Source organism: Anopheles merus, chromosome 2R (genome assembly GCF_017562075.2).
Source record: "Anopheles merus strain MAF chromosome 2R, AmerM5.1, whole genome shotgun sequence".
Lineage (NCBI taxonomy): Eukaryota > Metazoa > Arthropoda > Insecta > Diptera > Culicidae > Anopheles > Anopheles merus.
Genome location: NC_054082.1, coordinates 51,764,489 through 51,784,010, shown reverse-complemented (window position 1 = coordinate 51,784,010; position 19,522 = coordinate 51,764,489). Strand labels below are relative to the sequence as shown.

The window sequence follows — 19,522 nt, the reverse complement described above, 5'->3', positions numbered from 1 at the left end:
AAGTATGTCCTCCTGCACTTCGGTCCTTCACCACCGTCCCAACCTGCGGCCTAGTCGAGCTGGAACGAAATTTGTCATCATCAAACTGTCGACCTCCAGCACCGAAGCCCGTTGCATCGTTGCAGGGAAAGTCATGTTGTCGCCGACTGTCTGAGCTCATCATTATAATCATATCCGGCGCGCAAACCGTCACCCGTGCCGCTTCGTCGTGCATGCATTCCTATGCGCATAGCACAAGGTTACAATCGACACACAACCCACACCGATGACGCCTCGCAGCTATGGTTTGTATGGTATTTATGCGCCCATGAGACAATGGGACGCCACCAGAAAGGGAAGCGATGCGCTGGCTGCCGTGTTGCGGGAGGCTGAAATCAACGGGATCGTACCCTGTTGGAGCGTCTGCACGTGACTTGAGTTTGACTTTGCTTACTTCGCACACGGTGTGGCACAAACGCTGCTGCTGTTGTTCTTAGACAAAAAAAATGTTCTAACTCATACCAGAATGTGTACGAAATGATGAGACTAGACCGACGGTGCATAAAATGAATAGAAAACGCAAGGAAAAAGTAGTTTACGCTACCTCGATACATATACATGCACACAGTTTGTGCACTTTTTGCTGTTAGAATTACTTAATTATGTGAATATAAACGGTTCCAGACAGAATTGTCTCGTTTGAGGGGTTAGGTAACGATGCAACGGGCACTCAGGATGGGCGGTAAAGTTCTTTCTTTGCTGTGTCTGTTGAATCTTTGCTGGGGAAAATCTTATCCTCAATGTCGCGTATTCTTCTCAGTACTTTTAACCACTTGTATCAAAGATAAACACCATCTCCCGTGTCTGGCACACGCCACAAGAGCGTCCGCTTTAGCGTCTGCTTCGTACAATCATCGCTGCGCTCAGAATCTACTACAACGGAACGCCACACAACTCTGACGGTAAATATGGGGTCATTTAAAGACGAAAGCAGGCCAGTGACGAGGGGTCGGTCGGCCAGCTGAAGGTTTGCCGTGCCTGGGAATCGATGGAAAACAATGATTTTACATCCCACGTGCTATGATTTTTTGTTGTTTCGTTTCATTCGCCTTGCTGTTAGTGGGACGTCAGTCTCATTGTGGTGTTATGAGTCAGTGATGAGCTGAAAAGATAAGCCCGAGCGCAGGAGGGCACGCTAATGCCGATGAAAATGACGAAGAATTATGATCTCATCAACATCATCGACCATTATTCGCTGTTGGTGGGGGACGGGGGGGGGGGGGTGAGCGGGCGGTGGCGCATGCCTTATGTAAAAGATATGCAGTGAATCTCACCGGCACTGTGCTATTGTTGTTAGTGTATTTTTGTACGGGAAATGGAATTTTCCTCCCACATTCCTAGGCGAATTGTTCGTTTCTATAAATGTGCCAATAGTACTGGAATTGCGGATGTATTGGATGTAGTGTACTGAAATACTTTCTCTACAACAAATAAAATGTAATCAGATTATTGATCCTAACATTTTATGTACGCTGATCGTATGCAAAGTGTTCAAAAACACATGAGAATATATTTCAAAAATATATATTGATGATAAATGAATCAAAATTCATCTACACTGAATCACCGTCATGAATACAATAAAGCGAACAAACAAACATCTTCACTCTCGTTTTGTTCAATTATGGACAGGGTTATCTTTCGAGAGATTAGAAGTATCTCGATGTTAAAGCATATACATTTGTTGCTAGAAATAAATCACCAAAACATGGTTCGTACCAGTACAAATTGCATCACTATTCGAAGGTGCTCCAGTTCTAATTACAAAGAGAACAATTTTGGTAGCGATTAATCATTACTCATAGTAAAAATCATGTTGATAGTAAAAATGTTAAATCCTAATACAATGTTTAGCTATATTCGAATGATTATTGTTGATTTATCGGAAAGACATAGTTAAATCTACTTTAAAGTTCTTGAACGAAATGTCACTTTACGTAGCCAATTTTATCTCAAGCAGAAGCTTCAATCTTATCCGCACACTGCAACGGCAGCTTGATGACATGAACAGTTCGTTATTCAAACTTATCCGAGATACCGGTCCAGGATTTCCGATGGCCCGACGAAACCAAAGCAAATAATACAACATGCAACAAAACTTTGCCTTGGTGGCGCCACACAATCATCAACAGACAGTCCAAACGCTGCTGCTGTCTCTATTCCCAGCTACTCGGCTGTCAATTGCAGAAGGGTTTTATTTCCAAATGCTAAATGTTTCCAGTTCCGGATACGTGGGACAATTTTCCCTCCCAACATTTGCACACAGAGCGTCAACTATGATACGCTTTCGGTTCTCGTTTGCCTGACCGTTTATTGTACAAGTTTATGCAAAAAAAATTGCATATTCATTACGTTTTGGCAAAGAGTTTTTAAACGTTTTTTTAGAATGAGTTTTTTTTTTAGATTTATCCTATCAGTAAAAATAAACCCTCACATCATGAACTTCAGTAACCATTTCTATGAACGTATCGAACACCGAAGGCAATTCATGAACCGGCGCTAATTATTCGGCATTGGCAAGTACCTGCAAATTGATTGCTAATATTTAATCCATTCCCGAATCGATCTGCATACTACGCTGTGGAGTAGTTAGTGTACGAATGTTTCGTAGAATCCATTACACCTCGAAAAACTGTTTGTGCAGGTGTACATCTTCACCGGGTCTTTTACTTCATTTAAAAAAGTTCCATCCCATGCAAACTCATGACATTTTTTCGTACTGACTACGGCAATTGTATATCAATCGTCGTTCCAACGTTATTGTTTGCAGCATCGAAATGCAGTTTTTCGAAATGCACTCGTGTTTCTAGTTTGTGTGTTTTTGAATGTAAAAAACAATTTGCATCTTGAAAGATCATGTTTGAATAAGTTTATTCATTTCCTTTGCTTAGGCACGAAGATGAAAGGAGAGGAACCATTTTTGAAACAAATATACTATTGCATTAATTTAATGTTATTTTGCCTAACACCAAACACTATCGAACAGCAAAAGTTGTTAAACCGACTAGCCTTATCACATTACTACGTTCGCTCAACCAATATGAACAAAAACTCTTTTTTTTAGTTCGAGTGACACTGACACAAATCTTATCAGTAAAACTCTTTCTTAACGATTACCGTCTATCAAGTGAAACGAGTTGATTGCTGTCCAGCTAATGACAGAATGGATGATTAACCCGTCCGGACAGATCTCACTTAATCTACGCATCTTAAATCATAGAATGATAATTATCTCTGCATCTCTACAGTTGCACAACACCAATAAAGCTGCTGTTAAATTCATTGTGTAACATTTTAATCGCTGGCTTTATCCACACCATCAGCTGGGCGGAGATACGATTTTGGTCGATTTCTTTTTTTTTAATGAACTCACTTTCACACAAACTTAAATAGAAAAATGTCTATTCAAGTGAATAGCAAATCATCTAAACGGCCTTGAGCACGAATCTGAATTGGTTCTTTTTATGCAACGCTGGGTGGTTGAAACAAACTAAATGTCGACTTTGCCCGCCACATTGTGTAGTGTTGAGAACTACCGGCCACAGCTCGCAAACTACTTCGGATGGAGTTTTCTTATTTAAAAAAAAAAGCTAGCGTATGGCGACACACGCACGGTGTACGGAATGCTTCACACGAGAGGGGAAGGCCAAGAGTAGCAGCGGTACGTTCCGAAACGAGTTCAACCCGACAGCTATATGTACGTGCGGCGCGCGGTATGTGTTCGGCCGGTTGCAGTTGCATACGACGTCCGACCGGTGCAAACAGCAAGTAGCAGCTGCAATTAACGTCCGTGTCTATCTCAATCAGTCGATCGCAATTCAACAGAAATTAACCCCCGACTAGCCCTCCACTCTCGCTGACACACACACACACACACACACATACAAACACTCCGAGTGGGTCATAATAGTGCAAATCGGCGCGTCTGGTGACCGGTTGGCGGTAGAAAACCTCAGTTTGTGGTTTTCATTTTCCATCCAACGAGTTTTCCGGCCTGTACAACGCCAAATCGCCCCAGCCTTCCTTCAGCGAGTCGGTCTTTACGCAATCATATTTCTTAACTCGAGCGTAACACACCCTTGGCTTAGTGCGTTGAACATTTGCCAAATCCGAACGCAGGTCGAGAGATCACTAAAAAGCGGTGAGCCATAGAAAACAAAAACTCACCTCAACCACAACAACGTTGATCAGGGGTTTGACCATTAGGTGATTCGTTATGCTTGTGCATTTGCATTTGTGCAACAAAAGTTTTTGCAGTTGCGGGTGTTGTCGTTTGCGCTGGCCAAAAAGGAAGAAAACGATCTCTCGGCCTGATCCGCACTTTCGATTGCAGCTACTGTACCCCGGCTCGTTGAAAGTGGAAGGAAAATTCACTGGACAAGAGGGGAGCCGTCAGTTGCGAGTGGCCAGCCGGTTTGAGGTGAATTTCGGCGGCCGGCCTCGGCGAAAGGTGCAGCTTGCGCCACGCGGCAATAATTGTGCGATGTGTGTGAAACTTAAGAAACAGCATCGCACACGCCAATATGACTGTGACCGTAGCAATCACTGGCAAGGTTGAAAAGATGTTGTTCAATATTAGATGAGCGCGGCATGCTTAAACGAAAGCAGTAAGAACCAAACGGTGTTTTGTAATAGTTTTGTTTTCAGAATATTTTTCACATCTGTTTGCAATTGTCGTGTAATGATTTCTCTTCCAATCGATCGAAGAGTCGCAATGCACAACCCGGATGAGACGATACGAACGATAGCACACGATCGATCGATATGTAAAGTCTGTTATCGCTGCCAATGCTCGGCGGATTGTGTGGCAGCACGTGACAACTTTGTCGGGTGGGAAGTGAAACTGTTGGATAGAGGTGGAATAATTTCCAATAATGAACACGACACTGACACCGACACGGAAAACCTTTTCCAGCGTCGGTGGTGTCAAGTGAGAAGCAGACAGGAGGGAGAGAAGCAAACATATTTCGATTGCTTATCAGTAGATTAGACAAAACAATGCGTCCCACAACCGAGCGCACGTGCCAATCGGTTCCTGTAGATCATGTGTTACCGGTGCAAGTGCAGCGCCTGCATCCAACGCTCTAACACCTCGTAACTTTGCCTACAGTACAAACTGTGCGCTTGCAGTCACGTTTCGAGTGATATTACTTTCCATGCTTCGATTGTTTAAAGACACACGAATAAATTGGAAATTGTACGCTAATTTTTCGCCGGAATCTTTTTGTGCCCTACTGACCACTGCTCTCTCGGTTAGTGCTTTCGCTGCAAGTTCGCGCCCCTCGGGCACGGTCGTAATTAATAAAAGCAACGAAAGAATCAATTAGCATGAAATAATTACAGCAGTGCAGGCAGTTTTCACATTAACCACGTAAAATGTCGATAATTCACGCTTGCGGTGCAATTAATACACAGAGCGCGCTTCTTATTCAGACCGTGGGAAAGCTTTCGACTGCAAAAAAAAAATAATAATAACAATAAAGGAAAACTACCCAATCATGTACATCGCACACATCGGTGTGTGGCACGCACTCCTTTGAACGGATCGATTTGTTCGGTGCACAGGGACCTCTCTTTTATCATGCAAACGACCCCAGGAAGTGGTTGTGTGAATTTGCCTACTACACCCCATTGCACCTGCGTATGTGTTTATGTGTGTGACTTGTAGGTTGTTGGCGCTCCGATAGTCTCGGCAATATCCGGACCTTGATACTGGCACGGTTCCAAGCGGGGCATCATCACCGAGTTGATGATTTCGATGAATTATTGAGAAAATTGCAAATTGATCAAGCCTTCCTCATGGCAGCAGAGAAAAAAAGCAGTTGAGAGAAAATTTCCAATTCTTTTTCATTGGTTGTGCAAATATATTCCCTCAACGGACCGGCCATCATCACTGCCAATCTCGCAGTGGATGAAAAAAACACGCACACACACACAATAATGATTGTTATGGCTTTTGCTTCCTATGCACAGACCGAGAGAAAGGGCGGGCTTCCGGTTGATTACTGTAAAAGGATCAATTTCCTCCGGCTTATTGCACTTCATTTGGTGTCTGGCTTTATTTGCATGCCAATTTGTTTCTAAAACGGAATCAATTTCCACCAGAAACAAATTTACGTACTCAAACATTTGCAATGGCCGTTAATCCGTAGAGAGGATTTTTTGCTTCAAACTGACGTTTTTGGAGTTTTTTGTTGCATTTCAAGTCTGGCACTTTAACCGAAAATGAATCACATCGTCGTGCTGCCCGCACATACGGAGAAAAGCTTTGCATGTCGATGGCAATGAAATTCAAAATGGATTCCTTTTTGGCCGTGCAAAAGGGAAGAAGAGAGAGCGCATCGTACATCACCTCCACGTGGAATGGAGCGGCAAATAAATGCAGTCAAAATGGTGCACAATCACCTCCTGCCGCTAGCAAACCACCGGACATCCCTAGACAAACGCCGCTGTGGACAACCAAACGAGACATCCACCACACCAGTCCCCCCAAAAGCAGTCACCTTCTTCGAAACGGTTGATCGAATCCGGAGATGAAATGTGTTTCATACATATTCCGCCACCCCCAAAATGTTGTCGGTTGCTGCTGTACTTGTTTTTAATGGCGCAAAGTGTTTGGAGGGCTTTTGGGCGGATACATTGTTGACCGGTGGAACGGTGGCAGCAGTGATCAATGTGCAAATCTCTTCTTCGCTTTTACTGCTGTACAGCTTACTATTCTTCATTTTTTAACTTTTATCTATCGCTACCTCTCTTCCAACGTTGCAGCATCATTTCCGAATGAAAAAAACAACACACACACTCGCACACAACGATATGTAGCGGTGAAAATCGATCGAAAATGATGTATTCAATCGATTGAAGTGAAAGTTTTGCATTTCGCCCGGTGCTGGTGTGTTGGACCCACCCTCCACCACCACGTCAATGTGCAACGGTACATAACGTACCGGCTGAAGTGTTGTTGGTGTTGTTGTTGTGCGTGTGTGCAGTTTTTCCACTATTTTCCACCCACTCTGCGTATAGGCAGTAAGGAAGGGAGAGACAGAGTGAGATCACAGGGAGGACGATCTTCTCGCTTCTTCATCTGTGCACACCCCTCGACGCTGCCTCCGAGTGAACGTATGATTTTGCTGTATGTTTGTTGCTCTTACCTACTCTTCAATGCTGCTCTAGCCCACCCGTTGGCCGATGCGCTGCACTTGATCTCTTTTTTGTTTGCGCTCCCTGTGCCGGAGTGATAGATTTTCACTTATGTTCGGTTCACTTTTACTGGATGCGCCACTTTTCCTCTCGTGTACTTTCTTGGCCGCATAACGTGGTGTGGTTTTCATGTTTCTGCTTTGCGCGGTTTAGTTCGTTTGTTGTTGTTGTTTGTAGTGCAGCGCCGCTCAGTAGAAGTGCTCGAGCGCGCGCACCCACCAAGCCGTGTAGTTGATTGTGTTGGGCATCATCATATGCCTTTTGCTTTATCACGGTTTGCATTCACTGCAGACGCCCAACGCGTTTGTTGCTTCCACGTTTTTTTCTTCCTCAAATACGATATTGCGTTCCCCTTGACTGATCAACTGCTGCACCGCGCAGGAAAAGGGTGGGGCAAAGGTACGAGAAAATGGTTTGTGGGCGGCGTACATTTGTTTCCGTAAATCATCGTTTGGTCGTACCGATGTTATGGTTCTGAAATCGTTTGTTCCACTTGTTCCGGTCCCGGGTCCCGGGTGGTGGCGCGATTAGCTCTCTAAACATTCAATCTTCCGACACCTCTGCACTGTACGGGCACAGAAACGCTCGTACCCGTGATTCTGATGGTTGGTTGCTCGTGAGGAAATGGGATACATTTGGGCAAAATTATGGTTGTAAATAAAGTTATGAGTGAAACTAGTTATAAGCTAGATGAAATATTTAATTAAGACTAAATACCATTCTGCGTAAAGAAGAATTTTTGGATGGATTAGCTTTGTTTTCTTCTGTTCTCATTTATTAAGATGATTTTTTTAAATATAATATGAACATATGAAAACTTAAATGGCACCAAACTAAAACTAAAATGAACTAAATAAAAAGAATGTTGAGTGCTTAAATAAGAGCGGATTTTTTTAATTAATTTCTTGGTATCAAACTTACTCGACATCAATAGACGAAAGACTTCTACTAGCAACGGCAACACTTTTTATGGTTTAGCGTAGTATTAAGGATTATCATCCAAATACTTCGGCCTACATACGTATTCGTAGCTCGTTGCGACATTTTCTTGGAACAGCTACCAATTTCATGGTTTAGCAAAGTTTCGGCATGAACTATTTAACTTTTTTCGATTACTGGTTACGATAAAGCGGAGATATCTTGCCGTAGTAGAGATGATTTGCTGTGGGATCAATAACAAAACCAAACTGCTATTATACTACAAGTTCGTTAACGTCTTCCCTCAGCAAGATTGCTCTCAGTAACAGGAAAATTGTATCTTCCGCTTCCGGCCTGAAATCACTTATCGTTATACTTCCCTTCACCATTTGTCTCATTCCATTCGTGCCTATTATCGATTGAGTTACCGGGATCGTAACGCCTCCCGCCTGCCGTATTATAATGAAGCTGGATTGACTAACTAACGCCTCTTTTGCCCTCCATTACCGTCCATCTCGCGCAGCAATGTTACGGTGCAGATCTCGTCATAGAAATACCTGGCAATCAGGGTTTGGATGATTCGTTTTACCGGCTCGACTACTACCCACCGATCGGCAATCCGGCACCGAACGCAACGATCGCTTCGCGGGACGTCGGCGATGAAATACAGTTCTCGAACGGGCTGCCCGGCACGCGCTACAACTTCTGGCTGTACTACACCAACTCGACCCACAAGGACTGGCTGACCTGGACGGTCTCGATCACGACAGCGCCGGACCCGCCCGCCAATCTGACTGTGATACCGCGCAGCGGCAAGAACGTCATCATCAACTGGAGTCCACCGGCCCAGGGCAACTATTCGTCGTTCAAGCTGAAGATCCTCGGCCTGTCGGACAACTTTGCCACGAACCAGACGGTGGCGATCGAAGACAATCAGTTCCAGTACATGGTGCGGGACCTGACGCCCGGCGCGACATACCAGGTGCAGGCCTACACGCTCTACGATGGCAAAGAGTCGGTGGCTTACACGAGCCGCAACTTCACCACAAGTAAGTGAGAGGGCAGGTGCAGAGATGGTGCTGGTTGGAATTGTAGTTTGTTTCTGACTTTGTTTCATACGGTGTGGTGTTTTAAAGGTTGTATTTACTAACGTACGAAAGCGTTTCTGCTCTACCTAGGAAGGAATGTTACGAGCGCCCATAGTGTTTAGCTCTCCGTAAGCCATACTACCATCATTCTTACTAGTTCGTAGCATTTTTCTCAACCAAAACATCGATCGTGCAGAACTGTTGCAATGACTCACACCACAAACCAAGCTCAACTAACAAGCCGGTGGAAGGGCGGGAGAGTCACTGGGGTGGTACTGGGTGATGTTCGTGGAGTGTTGTGTGGACTTTCAAGGTGAACCAGTGGGGCTGCCTCCATCTCGCAGCACAGAAACAAGTCATGGCGGGCATGGCAGTAATGCGATCACAGGGTCTCCACGTCAACCAACACACTCGGTGGGTCGCGCGTTTGTTGCGCGAAGAAGAGCTGCAAAGGTTCCGGATCGGGAGCGGCGGGTCCATTGGCCAAAATACCGTCGTGCCAACATCATGCCGCCTGATAGCTAACGGATGTTTCAATTGAAAAGCATATGCTTTTGTTTCCTACTACATTGTGCCACCACCGCATTAACTGGATAATGCATAACAAATTCACTTTGCTCACACAACTCTCTCTTTTTCTCTCTCGGTTGCTTCCCTTTACGGGGAGCTTCTGCTTTATTATTCTTGTCTCTCCCTATTGCTCTCGCTCTATTCGCGTCCGATGATATATTCGCTAACAACTAACCCTTTTCCGGATGATGGACACCACGGGGATGACGTCGGCAATGATGATGATGATGCTGTTGTTGGTGTTGGTGATGCTACTACACCCCCACCCTCCTCCGGGTCGCCACTATCCGCGAAACGTGTTGTCTTTTGCGGGTTGCAATTTGTCAAACTACTCACGTACACGCTTAACGCTAACTTCCAAACAACGCACACGAACACCAAACACCCTTCGCATAAATACAAATCGGTTGCGAACACACACACACACACAAAAATGTCTATCCATACAAACGCGCAAACACAACAACCGCTGGTGCCCTCGGCACGCCGCGAATCCGGTTGCGAATTTCCTGGTGGGCTTGCGGAACACCATCGAACACTGTTGCTTCGACCCGCCAACGACGACGGCACGGTGCGAACGACGTACGATGGTTTCGTTTGGTTCACCTGAATCGTTGGGCTCTAACCCAACCGGGAATGCTGTTCGGAACATCGTGGACATCGAATAAACGAACGTGCAAAAACACTCGCACACACATCCACACAAACAACACCTCAACTTCTCACCTTCGCCATATAACACCCTCTGCTAACAACCACTAACCACACTCTTCCGACGGTTGACACTAAAATGGTGTTGGGTGGTATCACGCGCGGCAGAGCGCTATCGGCACAAAGATCTGCTGGACATTAAGATTCTGCGAGGTAATTCTAACGCTCCCGTTTGTCGCTTGCATGATGGTCTGTATGTATTCTTTTTTTTCTTTTCTTTATTCTTTTCATCTTATTACGTTCAAGCATTTCGTTATGCATTCCACGAATGACTCAAGATTCAAGGATGAGGGAACGTTCGTCCATTATTGCATACCATAACGGGCGCTGGGAGACGTTTTGAAGAGAAAAGTAAACCGGCATTGATTTTGCTATGCAAATTAGCCTGAAGCGAAAAAAAGAGGCATATTATGACAATGACAACAAAACAGTTATTTAAAGTTCAATATATGAAAGAAGCAGTAGAATGGAGGGAATTGAAATAATGTCAAATAAAATAGATAGCAATTGTAGTGTACTAATCCTCTTCTTGATCATTCGTGCGAGGGCATAACAAAATAATTAGATGATAACACACTTAACTTGGGAATTTAGTATTCTAACACACTTGGCTTAACATTCATGCACATGGCATGAGGCAATAACAAAAAAAACATGCTATTTCGGAAACAAAAACTGATCAACTCATTTTCCCCTTGTCTCCCTCACGCCCGTGTCTCCCAGAACCTAACACACCGGGAAAGTTCATCGTGTGGTTCCGCAATGAAACGACGCTCTTGGTGCTATGGCAGCCGCCCTATCCAGCCGGCATATACACCCACTACAAGGTTTCGATCGAACCGCCGGATGCGCTCGGCAGTGTACTGTACGTGCAGAAGGAGGGCGAACCGCCCGGCCCGGCTCAGGCCGCGTTCAAAGGTCTCGTTCCGGGCAGAGCCTACAACATCTCGGTGCAGACCATGTCGGAGGATGAAATATCGCTTCCGACTACCGCCCAGTACCGCACCGTGCCGTTGCGTCCGATGAACGTAACGTTCGACAAAAAGTCCATCACGGAAAACTCGTTCAAAGTGATGTGGGAGGCGCCGAAGGGCACTAGCGAATTCGACAAATATCAGGTCTCGCTGTCAACGTCCCGGCGACAGCAGGCGGTACTGCGAAACGACAACGAAAATATGGCCTGGCTCGAGTTCAAGGACAATCTCGACCCGGGCAAAACGTACCAGGTCGTGGTGAAAACTGTCTCCGGCAAGGTAACGTCCTGGCCGGCGAGCGGCGACGTTACGCTGAAACCGCTCCCCGTCAAGCAGCTGCAATCGTACACCGATAGCAAAACCGGCATCATCACCATCTCCTGGAAGCCGGACGAGCTGAGCACACAGGACGAGTATCGCATCAGCTATCACGAGCTGGAAACGAATAATGGCGATTCGAGCACGATGAGCACCAATCAAACCTCGTTTGCGCTGGAATCGCTGCTTCCGGGGCGGAACTACTCCGTCACCGTGCAGGCACTGTCGCGCAAGATGGAATCCAACGAAACGGTCATCTTCGTCGTAACGCGACCCTCCTCGCCGATTATCGAAGATCTCAAGTCGATCCGCGAGGGGCTCAACATTAGCTGGAAGAGTGACGTGAACTCAAAGCAGGACAAGTACGAGGTGACCTACACGCGCAACGATACCAACGATGGCAAGACAGTGCTAACCACGGAGAGTAGGCTGGTCTTTACGAATCTCTACCCCGGCGCCGGCTACGAAGTGAAGGTATTCGCCGTGAGCCATGGATTGCGCAGTGAGCCGCACTCGTACTTCCAGGCAGTATGTAAGTATCTAGCTGGCGTATGGAATGAAGTGATGGACAGAGAGTACTAATGAGAAAATGCATGCTTTACTACCTTTAGATCCAAACCCACCGAGAAACATGACGATTGAAAAGGTGACGAGCAACTCGGTGCTCGTGCACTGGAAACCGCCAGAGCGGTCCGAGTTCACCGAGTACTCCATCCGGTATCGCACGGAAAGTGAAAAGCAATGGATTCGGTTACCCTCGGTAAAGGCAACCGAAGCGGACGTTACCGATATGACGCCGGGTGAAAAGTACACTATTCAGGTGAACACCGTCAGCTACGGGGTGGAAAGTCCCAATCCGCAGCAGGTGAACCAAACGGTGCGGCCGAATCCCGTCTCCAACATTGCTCCGCTGGTGGACTCGAACAACATTACGCTTGAGTTCCCAAGACCGGAGGGCCGCGTGGAAACGTACATCATTCACTGGTGGCCAACCGAGCAGTCGGAGCAGGTATCGATGAAAAATTTCACCGAAGTCAATACAAGTAAGTAATGATGGCAAATTAAGCAACATTGGCGCATTTTTTTTTGGAAAATGATAAATTTTACTTTCCATCTTTTTCTTTATTCTAGTACTACCGTATCCCGGTACATTGAGCGATGATGAAAAGACGGTGGAAGAACCGCCGTTGGTACGATTGCTTATTGGAGATCTGATGTCCGGTGTGATGTACAATTTCAAAATCCAAACCATCTCGTACGGCTTGACAAGCGATCTTACTAAGCTGCAAACGCGCACGATGCCGTTGATACAATCCGAAGTGGTGATCGTGAACAATATGCACACGCGGGACATGGTTACGCTCAGCTACACGCCCACCCCACAGCAGTCGTCAAAGTTCGATCTGTACCGCTTCTCGCTTGGCGATCCTAGCATTCCGGACAAGGAAAAGCTGGCGAACGATACCGACCGGAAGGTAACATTCACCGGTCTCACTCCTGGCCGGCTATACAACATAACCGTGTGGACGGTGAGTGGAAAGGTATCAAGCCAGCCGATCCAGCGACAGGATCGCATGTTCCCCGACCCCATCACCATGCTCGAAGCCACCAGCATCAACGATACCTGGATTGCGCTCAAGTGGGACATTCCCAAGGGAGAGTACACCTCGTTCGAGGTGCAATATCTAATGAACGATTCGCACTATGTGCAGAACTATACTGTCAACAATCATATCACCATAACGGACCTGAAGCCTCACCGTAACTACACCATCACGGTGGTGGTCCGTTCGGGAACGGAATCGAGCGTGCTGCGTGTCAGCCTGCCTATTTCGGCCAACTTCCAAACGAAGGAAGCGCTCCCGGGACGGATGGACAAGTTCGCGCCGATCGATATTCAGCCGAGCGAAATAACGTTCGAATGGTCACTGCCACCGAACGAACAGAATGGCATAATCCGTCAGTTTACGATCACCTACGGGTTGGATGGTTCGCAGCACACCCAGGTGAAGGACTTCCGGCCGAATGAGCTGCGCGGCTCAATCAAGGCACTGCAGCCGGGCAAATCGTACGTTTTCCGCATCCAGGCAAAGACAGCCATCGGCTACGGGCCGGAGCATATCTGGAAGCAGAAGATGCCAATTCTCGCCCCACCAAAGCCGGAAACGCAAGTCGTTCCAACGGAGGTGGGTAGCAGCGCTACGACCATCGAAATACGCTTCCGCAAACATTACTTCAGCGATCAGAATGGAGTTGTGACTACGTACACTATCATAATTGCCGAAGATGATTCGAAGAACGCGTCGGGCCTGGAGATGCCCAGCTGGCGCGATGTGCAATCGTACAGCGTGTGGCCACCGTACCAAGTGATCGAACCATACTATCCGTTCAAGAACAGCTCTGTGGAGGATTTCACTATTGGCACCGAGAACTGCGATGCGAAGAAAACGGGCTATTGCAATGGCCCGCTTAAATCAGGCACTACCTACAAGGTGAAGGTGCGCGCATTCACTGCACCGGACAAATTCACCGATACGGCCTATAGCTATCCCATCCGCACCGGTAAGTTATTGGGGGTAATATATACCTTTGTCTTGTGGTTACTTTATGGGATATTGGGATGTAACTAGTCAATGGAAATTTTACGAACGTATCTTTTTTCACTCTTTCACTGGAAAATTCACAAACAGCTCTTCTATCGGTGGATGGTAAGCTCTCAATGTACTTTGCATTCGTTGCAGTTCGTTTTGTCGATGCATGTCTTGCTTGCTTGCTAGTCGTTGTGTTAGCTGTATACCACGCATGAGGCAGATTATTTTTATTTTTCCTACTTTTTTTACTTTTTCGTTACTTATTTAAAGAAAATTTGATTTTTCCATATTGATCAAAACAAACCCCGCACATTCATTTTGGTCCTTTTCTTTTGTCCTGTGTTATTTTATCAATCAGGCAAATGTCACAAATTACTATTAATGTAAAATTAAAGTATATTCTTTATACTTAATTGTGCGTTATTCTATTCTCATTCATTTCTTATGATTTTGTTAATTTTTAAGCATAAGGCCTTTTTTCTCCACAAATTATATGATAAATTTTTCTTCGTTCCGTTTTTTCCGTTCAAAGCATGCAACTACTGTAGTCTTTCCATCTCAAATATTCTAATCCGTTGTTGTTTTTTCGGTACAAACAGCCCAAGACAATACATCGCTCATTGTGTCGATTACCGTGCCATTACTGATCATTGCAATGCTTGTCGGTGTGGTACTGTTCCTGCGTCGACGACGACACACCGGCCGCAAAACCACCGAGCAACGAACTAACGACAATATGTCCCTTCCGGACAGTACCATCGAAACTAGCCGTCCGGTATTGGTGAAAAATTTTGCCGAACACTATCGTATGATGTCCGCAGACTCCGATTTTAGGTAAGGAAGTACAGCAAAGCATAAAACGGGATCATGATTACATATATTCAAACCTGCCCCAACAGATTTAGCGAGGAGTTCGAAGAGCTGAAACATATCGGGCGCGATCAACCATGCACATTTGCGGATCTGCCGTGCAATAGGCCTAAGAATCGGTTCACAAACATTTTACCATATGACCATTCCCGATTTAAACTTCAACCCGTGGACGATGAGGAAGGTTCGGACTACATTAATGCTAACTACGTCCCGGTATGAATGAATCAACGACAGTGCGCTGATGGGCCCGATAACAGTGTTAATGTGAAATTTTTGTTTGAAACAATGTCTTGCAGGGCCATAACTCGCCGAGAGAATTTATTGTGACGCAAGGTCCACTGCACTCGACGCGGGACGATTTCTGGCGAATGTGCTGGGAAAGCAATTCGCGTGCGATTGTGATGCTAACGCGGACCTTTGAGAAGGGTCGCGAAAAGTGCGATCACTACTGGCCGCACGATACCGTACCGGTATATTACGGTGACATTAAAGTGACACTACTTAACGATAGCCATTATCCCGACTGGGTCATCACAGAGTTTATGATGACGAGGGTAAGAGTTTTAGGACATTTTTAGCAACCCTTTTATGATTAGTGCCAAAGCTCTTAACACATTGATTCACCACATGCATTGCGTATTTCTACAGGGCGAGCAACAGCGCATAATACGTCATTTCCACTTCACGACGTGGCCCGACTTTGGTGTGCCAAATCCTCCTCAAACGCTTGCACGGTTCGTGCGAGCCTTCCGCGAGCGCGTCGGACCTGATCAGCGGCCGATCGTAGTGCACTGTAGTGCCGGTGTCGGGCGGTCCGGCACCTTCATCACGCTGGACAGAATATTGCAGCAAATCCAGGTGTCAGACTATGTTGACATCTTTGGCATCGTCTGGGCAATGCGAAAAGGTAACGAAGAGAATGCAGTATACCTAGATTACATCTTTTTTCTGCTTCTCAATGACCACATTTCTTCCCACTTCTTTGTAGAACGTGTCTGGATGGTACAAACGGAGCAGCAATATATCTGCATCCACCAGTGTTTGCTGGTCGTGCTGGAGGGTAAGGAAGGCACTGAGCGTGAGATTCACGACAATCAAGGCTACGAAGGTATGTATTCGTTGCTTACGGTTCGATTTAAAGAAAAATGGTTGAGCAGCAAAGCTTGCAAACACGTGCTGTGTTGGCTGCTAAACGCAGGTGCAAAAAAACCCCTCCACACACGGTGGTTCGCACGGATTGCAATTCGTTCCTGTTGCCAAGTGAAAAGATTCGCCTTCATACGTACATGACTCCTCGAAAGCACTCATTTTTAATATCGTCGCCTTACTAAAGATAAACCTCATGCAGTATTGATGCCAGCTTCGTGTAACTTTTTTTCCCACCATAACAATACACTCCGGATATCCGTCAACCTCATCAGCTAGTGCCGCTTGCTTTCGGCCATTCTTTACGGAAAGATTAATTTGTACTCATTGTAAAATAGTTACTAAAATAAATTTCAACTCTATCGCTTCCTGGCAGTGGTGGGTTTAACGGTAAACGGAGTTAGCGGCTGCCAGGCGCTCCGACAGTGCAAGGGCTTTTTAGTGGATGGTGAGCCCAATTATTTTTTGACAAGACAGTGGATGTCTGTGGGTTGATGTAAATACCCGAGACATAATCAAATTGACTAAAGATCTTCAGTCCTGTTGGTGTTATGTCCTCAAAGTCCCTTCCCGTTGATAATTTATTTATGAAGATGTTCGTCTCATGGAGCAATGGGCGTCTTTGCCAACGGTACCAATTCTAAGCCTCCTTCCTCTCCCCCTTTTACATGCCCATAGGAGGCTTACCGTCTAGTGTTTGCGCTTTGGGCCCCCGGTACCCTAAGCCCGCCACTGCTTCCCGGATGGTTTGGTTTTGTAGATTTTCATCGGTTGTTAAATTTGTTTTTCTTAATTTTAATTCGTGTGTTTGGTATTCAATCTCTATTCGATAACATAATTTTCTCGGTCTACTTGCTAACTTGCTAACTAACCCGTGTAATGTGCTTGCACGTAAAATGATCTCACTGCACACACGTAATCTGGATTTATATTAACTAAATGTAGTTCAACTAATGTTATACTAACTAAGCTCGATATATTTCGTACACAGCCTGGTTTAACAAAATAGATTTTACATTCTATCAAAATCACTCAATCGCGATGGTTTAAAAACATGCCAGTTTAGTTTTAATATTAACTTCTTTCTTTATAATATGTTATGAGATTATGTTATTAAAGCAGCAGTCCAAATTTCTATATAAAATAACGATTCTGTAACACAATGTTTAACAAATTTGTTTAATCTTTCTAAGCAGATGTTTGTGTAGCATGCAATTTTAAAGCATTTTGTTTGATGTTTGTGTTGTTTATTTAGGCCTTGCATTAAATTTTTCCATCCATACCACATTCATGCATTAGCCAATATGTTGTCTTAACGTGGTAAAGTTGTTGAAAGATTTAAAATTTTTTTATTGTTTCTTTTTCATTTTTCGTTTTTAAAATCAACTGCTCTGATCGATCGTCCGTATCAATCAAACACAAATCAAATAAACAACAGATGAAAGTATATTAAACCAAACGATTTACGGTCACCTAAGCGATTCGCAAGTCAGGTTAACTTGCGTGTGAAGGGACGCAACTGGCGGATTGTAACTTTCCACAGCCAAGCAGATGAAGTGTGCAGTCCCACTAATCTGGCTGTGAGTGTTTTGATATGAGGAAGGATTAAGTCATAACTACCGGAAGAATTGTAATTATTAAAGAATCATTAGGCGCGCTGTGATCACGGTGTTACGGTGTAATAAAACAAACAAACGAAAACGTGCGCGCTACGCTAGGATGTTGTTTGCTATTGATAATTTCTCTTTCTCTATCCCCTCTTTCTCTCTGTATCTTTCGCCATATTCAAACATACTACAACTGTGTAAATTGTGCTTGTTGTATAAAACAAAACTGTTACTCAATCGTCGCACAACAACAAAACATGTGCCGCACATACCTGTAATCTTTGCGTCACATTGTGCACTTGAACGTAAACTATGTTCTTTTCTTAACACACACCTAATCGCGGGATTTGATACTTTACCTGGTGTACTCTCTCTGGTGCTTGGAATGGATGGTATTAACTGTGAAACATATTTTTTTATAAACATACACACCGGTATGGATGGCCTTTTTCATACACTGTGCTGCACTAAACGGACACAACAATGCGCCACCTCCCCTGTTCAACGTCCGTAGAGCCTCGAGATGATGATCAGCAGTCGGAAGAGCAGTTGCTCATTGAAAATCGTTCCGATGATGAGCTGGACGAGGTGGCGGCCAGAGAGCAGCATCAACAGAACGGTACTGCCGGCGGAATAGAAAACCATGAATTGGATCGCCGAAGAAGTGCAACTGTTGAGATCGTCGACAATGAGCTGGTCATGATGCAGCAGGCCAACTTCACTGCCGGCGAAACGACAGAAGAAGAGCTGCTCGATGAGGAAGAAGAAGTGGAGGTGACGGTTGATGGGCTCATGATTGTGTCCAGAAAACAGTCACATGTAAGCTCCTCCACACCGGCGATGGGTGGTGATGGCCAGCAGCAGGAGCAGCACCAACACTCCAACAGCAACTCTGCCAGCAACAATGAACGAGACCAACCTTCATCCGGGCAGGACGAGCGTTCTATTAGTAGCAATGGAACGAACAGCAATAACAGTGCCAACAGTGGCTACGAATCGAGCCCTCACAAACGCCGCTCACTGGCAGCCACGAGCCAGGAACGGGTGCATGATCGGCGATCGCTCAGTTTCTCCACCGGGGGTGCAGAGATTGTAAGCAAAGCGGACCCATCGATCGGAGAACATCAACAGCAGCAACAGCATCAACAACAACAGCAGCAGGTGCAGCAACCCTACCAAGTAGGAGGACCGCTGCAGCAGCAGCAGCAGCAGCATCAAGCCGTCCTTCCGCCAGGGCAGCACCATTCTCATCAGCCCACGGTCGGCGGTGGGAAGCTGTGGAAGGAGGAAAGATGACAGTTAGAGAACGATAGCGACAATCGAAGCAGCGGCCGGAGCAGCATCGTGATCGCTATCAACGACAACGACAGCCATGTAAATAGTAACGCCTCGAACGTGGTGATCCTGCGGGCGGACGGTGACGACGACGATCGCACGATGGCGACCAAGGACGACGAGACGGAAATCGACGACGGCATCGACGGGTC

General features: G+C 45.7%; 1 protein-coding gene across 12 annotated transcripts in view; it reads left to right on the top strand.

The window, feature by feature from the left end:
• Positions 1-19,522, top strand: part of LOC121590853 (tyrosine-protein phosphatase 10D) — a 39,462-nt gene that overhangs the window by 16,388 nt on the left and 3,552 nt on the right. For 3 of the 12 annotated variants that reach the window (XM_041910933.1, XM_041910935.1, XM_041910934.1), the window contains exons 3-14: positions 8,681-9,206; positions 10,635-10,679; positions 11,250-12,350; positions 12,430-12,861; positions 12,950-14,380; positions 14,509-14,526; positions 15,009-15,243; positions 15,309-15,495; positions 15,579-15,836; positions 15,931-16,189; positions 16,271-16,390; positions 18,550-19,465. In XM_041910933.1, coding sequence (XP_041766867.1) covers positions 8,681-9,206; positions 10,635-10,679; positions 11,250-12,350; positions 12,430-12,861; positions 12,950-14,380; positions 14,509-14,526; positions 15,009-15,243; positions 15,309-15,495; positions 15,579-15,836; positions 15,931-16,189; positions 16,271-16,390; positions 18,550-19,331 — 5,394 coding nt within the window. In that variant the 3' untranslated portion in view covers positions 19,332-19,465. Of the gene's footprint in view, positions 1-8,680; positions 9,207-10,634; positions 10,680-11,249; positions 12,351-12,429; positions 12,862-12,949; positions 14,381-14,508; positions 14,527-15,008; positions 15,244-15,308; positions 15,496-15,578; positions 15,837-15,930; positions 16,190-16,270; positions 16,391-17,866; positions 18,510-18,549; positions 19,466-19,522 lie in introns of those variants that run through there. The other 9 variants (XR_006004489.1, XR_006004488.1, XM_041910939.1 and 6 more) reach the window with 9 other exon arrangements.